Source organism: Gopherus evgoodei, chromosome 1 (assembly GCF_007399415.2).
Source record: "Gopherus evgoodei ecotype Sinaloan lineage chromosome 1, rGopEvg1_v1.p, whole genome shotgun sequence".
NCBI classification, from domain to species: Eukaryota; Metazoa; Chordata; order Testudines; family Testudinidae; genus Gopherus; species Gopherus evgoodei.
Genome location: NC_044322.1, coordinates 276,374,305 through 276,379,615, shown reverse-complemented (window position 1 = coordinate 276,379,615; position 5,311 = coordinate 276,374,305). Strand labels below are relative to the sequence as shown.

General features: G+C 45.2%; 1 protein-coding gene across 1 annotated transcript; it reads left to right on the top strand.

Annotated features, from left to right (window-relative positions):
- The first annotated feature begins 3,703 nt into the window (after positions 1-3,703).
- Positions 3,704-4,318, top strand: LOC115644936 (pentraxin fusion protein-like). Its single transcript, XM_030549373.1, has one exon. The coding sequence runs from the start codon at positions 3,704-3,706 to the stop codon at positions 4,316-4,318; it is 615 nt and encodes a 204-aa protein (XP_030405233.1).
- The last annotated feature ends 993 nt before the right edge of the window (positions 4,319-5,311 follow it).

Here is a 5,311-nt window from a genome sequence, read left to right as displayed (position 1 = left end):
CTATTTTTACAATATAATTCATTCTACTTTCACACTCCTTTCTTTCCCTAGAATCATGAAATGTATCATTTCATGGTCGCTTTCACTCAAAATTGCTTTCCACCTTCAGATATGCTACCCATTTCTCCCCGTTGATCTGAATCAAATCTAAAATGACTGTCCCCCGGTTACTTCTTCCACTTTCCGAAACAAAAAGTTGTCCCCAGTCTACTCCAAGAACTTAGAGGAATGGATGGGTCATGAAACAGCTTCATGCTGAGACTTTACAGACTTGGTCCCTGATCCTGCCCTGTGTTATGTGTGGGCAAAGTGCTGCAGAGCCTTGTCGAATTCAGTGGGACTCTGCATGGACAGAGGACTCCACCCTCATGCAGTTCCCTTCTCATTATTGATCTTTCTTCCCACTTTATCAGCCACTGGGACTTTTAAATATTTGTTTTGCCAGATAAGACCCAATGGTCAAACAATGGTCCTTTTTCTAGAAGAATTCCGATTGGAGGATATTGGTGCTCAGGTAAATTTAATCCTCTCAGAATATTTCCATCTCCCACAATAGGGGAGTTTTCCAATTTTCAGACAGGGTATTTAAATAGAAATTGAACATTCTGTTTGCAAATACAGTGAAAAGACCACTATCCAACCATGTTATGTAGCCTCTCCCTACTGCTTCTGCTAGCCCTGAAGGGACTGTGTACACGTGAAGGTAAGTGCCAGTTAGAGATTATTCTTTTCTTTTATTTCCCTTTTCCCCGCTATCTGATCCTTTTATTGAGAAGGATCCATATTAGCAGGCCAAGTCCACCACTGCCAAAACAGCTAGAGAACCAGTGCGTTGACCCACTTACATCAGTAGTGAATCTGTCCAGCTGAGCACTGTTACATGCCAGCTGTTTTCTCCGTTGATGGTTGACAGATTTGATCGTAATCCTGCAAGAGCTCTTAGCTTCCAAATGCAGACTATGAAAAACACCCTCTGTGGTGCCATTTAGAGGGGCAGGAGGGGCTCTAGCCCCCCTCCCAAATTTCCTACCTGAGGTCTGCTCACAGCACACCCCCAGGCCCAGACAGAGTTCTTCTCTGCAACACAGCTTCAGTGTGATATGTGATGAGGTTCTATGCTGCTCCCAGCTTCCCCCTTTGGGGCAGGTAGTTTGTTTATAAAAAGAGGAAAAGTGATTAAGATAACAAAACGCTTGTCATAAAATTAAATTAAAGATTATTAGATGATCCTGAAAATGTTGCCAGGCACTCCATTTAAAAGGTAGGAAACAAATGGTAGGAATAAATGGTGAGAATTGAGAGAAGTAAATAGTGGTGTCCTTCAGGGGTCTGTACTGGGACCAGAGCTGGTCAACGTATTCATAAATTAGCTGGGGAAGGGGGTAAACAGTGAGATGGCAAAATCTGCAGATGATACAAAATTACTCAAAACAATTGAAACCAAAACTGACTGCAAAGAGTTACAAAGGAATTTCACAAAACTGGGTGACTGGGCAACACAGTGGCAGATGAAATTCATTGTTGATAAATGCAAAGTAATGCACATGGCAAAATATAATCCAAACTATACATACAAAATGATAGGGTCTAAATTAGGTGTTACCACTCAAGAAAGCGATCTTGGATCTTGCAGTCATTGTTGATAATTCTCTGAAAGCGTCTCCTCAGTATGCAGTGGCAGTCAATAAAGCTAATAGAATACTGGGAATCATTAGGAAGGGGATAGCTAATAAGAGAGAAAATATCATATTGCCTCTATGTAAATCCATGTTATGCCCATATACTGAATAGTGCATGCAGATTTGGACGCCCCATCTCAAAAAAGATATATTGGATTTGGAAAAGGTACAGAGAAAGGCAACAGAAATGACTGAGATACTGTCACCTTATGTGTACTGGATGCCGCTGACAGAGGCGATACTGCAGCGCTACACAGCAGCATTCATTTGCCTTTGCATGATAGCAGAGATGGTTATCGGTCATTCTGTACCATCTGCTGCGCCATTTGAGATGATGGTTATCTGTCGTTCTGTACCGTCTGCTGCTGTCATGGGAGCCCCTGGCTGAGGTCGGCTGGGGGCACAAAGACAAAAATGGGAATGACTCCCTGAGTCAATCCCTCCTTTATGGTATTTAAAAATAGAATCAGTCCTGTCTAGAATAGGGGGCAAGTGTACTTGAGAACCAGTGTATCAGAACCAGAGAGCACAGCTGCTCCATGTCAGATCCTGCAGAAATGATGAGCTGCATGCCATTCATGGGGGGTGCCCCTGCAACAACCCCACCCATTGCTTCCCTCCTCCCCCAGCCTTCCTGGGCTACTGTGGCAGTGTCCCCTCCATTTGTGTGATGAAGTAATAAACAATGCAGGAATAAGAAACACTGACTTGTTAGTGAGATAAAATGAGGGGGAGGCAGCCTCCAACTGCTCTTAGTCCAGGCAGGAATTTAAGCGGTGTGGGGGAGAGACGCCCAGCATCCCACTGCTATGATAGTCCAGGCAGTACAGAATCTTTTCTTTACACATGAAAGGGAGGGGACTAATGGAGCTTAGCCCCCAGTTGCTATGATGAAGATGGTTACCAGTCATTCTGTACCATCTACTGAGAATGACCGGGAGTCATTCCTATTTTTACCCAGATGCCCCCAGCCGGCCTCACCTGAGGCCAGCCAGGAGCACTCAGCAGATAGCAAGCATATTGCACTATCTGCCACCAGGGAGGAAAGAGGAGCAGATACTGCTCTTTACTGCCGCAGCATCGCGTCTACCAGCAGCATTCAGTAGACATAGGGTGACATATAAAAAAGTCAAGAAATGATTTTTTTCCCCTTTTCTTTCATGGGGGGGGCGAGGAGGGGGTAAATTGACAAGCTATACCCTGAACCACCCCGGACAATGTGTTTGACCCTACAGGCATTGGGAGCTCAGCCAAGAATGCAAATGCTTTTCGGAGACTGCTGGGGACTGTGGGATAGCTGGAGTCCTCAGTATCCCCTCCCTCCCTCCATGAGCGTCCATTTGATTCTTTGGCTTTCTGTTATGCTTGTCACGCAGCACTGTGCTGTGGACTCTGTATCATAGCCTGGAGATTTTTTCCAAATGCTTTGGCATTTCGGCTTCTGTAACGGAGCTCTGATAGAACAGATTTGTCTCCCCATACAGCAGTCAGATCCAGTATCTCCCGTACAGTCCATGCTGGAGCTCTTTTCGGATTTGGGACTGCATCGCCACCTGTGCTGAGCAGAGCTCCACGCTGGGCAAACAGGAAATGAAATTCAAAAGTTCGCGGGGCTTTTCCTGTCTACCTGGCCAGTGTATCCGAGTTCAGATTGCTTTCCAGAGCAGTCACGGTGCACTGTGGGATACCGCCCGGAGGCCAATACCGTCGATTTGCGGCCACACTAATCCTAATCCAATATGGTAATACCGATTTTAGCGCTATTCCTCTCGTTGGGGAGGAGTACAGAAACCGATTTTTAGAGCCCTTTATATCCATATAAAGGGCCTCATTGTGTGGACAGGTACAGCGTTAAATCGGTTTAACGCTGCTAAAACCGGTTTAAACACGTAGTGTAGACCAGGCCTAAGTCACATCCTGTCTTCTTTCCTGATCCTATTCTGACTCAAACCCATTCATTCCTCACAGAGTCAAGTGATGAGAGAATTACAGTTGCTGTAGGATGGGTGTAAGTATAACTAGCTATGATTTCTGTTCTAGATCTCTACGGCAAAGCCTTTATTTTTCAGAAGAAAACAGCCACTAGCTATGTTCTCCTGTCTCCAGATCTGCCCTTGAGTCTTCAAGCATTTACACTTTGCATGAAGGTGGCCTCAGTGTTACCAATCAATCGGGAAATCATTCTTTTCGCTTACCGCACCAAGGACTATGATGAACTTAACGTGTGGCAAGAGTTTAATGGCACCTTCAGCTTGTACCTGAGTGGTCCTGGGGTGTACTTCACTCTCCCAACACTCAACACCTTTGGGAGCCACATGTGTGTGACCTGGGAATCCAAATCTGGTCTCACAGCCTTTTGGGTAAACGGTAAAAGGAGCCTAAGAAAAGTGCTGAGACCAGGGCATAGGATCCAACCAGAGGGCACTGTCATACTCGGGCAAGATCCGGACTCTTTCTTGGACAGTTTTGATGAGGCCCAAAGCTTTGTGGGAGAAATAAGCAACCTTTATATGTGGGACCATGTCTTATCACCCTCCATTATCGAGCGTGTTTACCTCGACTACTCATTTCCCAAGGGAAATATTTTTGATTGGCAATCATTGTCATATACGTGTACGGGAAATGTGATGGTGGAGTGATGTGCCATGTAATGTGAAAAAAGAGGCTTCCAATGTTCTAATGTTTCATTTCTCCTATACGTACACAAGAAATAAAACAGAACAGGAAACAGAGTGCAAAACTCTAGAAATTTGTGGGTGTTTTTTTACAAGATAGAAATTAGAGATGGCAAAGCCTTTATAGGCAGCCTTGTCTCATGCCCACACATGTTAAAGCAGACTTATATCTAACATATTATCTCAAGGCACCTTGAGACGAAAGATGCTATGCAGATTTGTGGTGCAAAGATTTGCAACAACCTTTACTGGTAACATTTTAGCTCCAGCTCACTGGATATGCAAATAGTCATGGGGATGGGAATATCTGGTCTGTCAATCCTGTCCAAGTGACCAGCCCGTTTAGCTGAGTCCCCAGTGCCTACCGGGCAGACCATCACTATAACAAGGCTAACAACATCACAAATCTGTGATCCCTGGCACTAGCACAGAACCAGGCAATCCAGATGTGAGAGATCCTGCTTGGTGGGGCTCCCCGCACCAGAGGTGTGCTGCTTGGTCCTGAGTCAGTTTCCCATACATACACCCATGACCTTCTGTCATGCTGCTTGCTGCAGGAAAAAAATACCAAACAACTAGCCCTCAAGTCACCAGTCCCTAGTTTAACCAAGTGATCTGGAGCTCCTCCAAGAACTCCTTGACAGAGAATAAAAAGTGTTGGAAAACTCCTGTAAAATCTCTTAAATAACTGAACTGATCAGTCCTCCAGGGAAGGCATTCAACATGCACCTTCTTGGGGGCAACCCTCCAAGATAGATTAAATTATGGTGGGGAACATCCTACCAAAAGTATCCTTCCTGGCTCTGGCAAGCAGTCAGATACTCCTAAGGGTTCTGTGCTTATCTCTGTCAGATTGCTGCCTCTAGCTCTGACCTGGCCACCAAAATAAGTGAGAGAGAGTGGGAGTGTTACAGCCAGGCTCATGCAAAAGTCAATAATCTGTTGTCCTCTCTCCCT

Bases quoted from the DNA above. Each gene is read 5' to 3' on its own strand.
- LOC115644936 (XM_030549373.1), top strand. From the start codon at position 3,704: ATGATTTCTGTTCTAGATCTCTACGGCAAAGCCTTTATTTTTCAGAAG.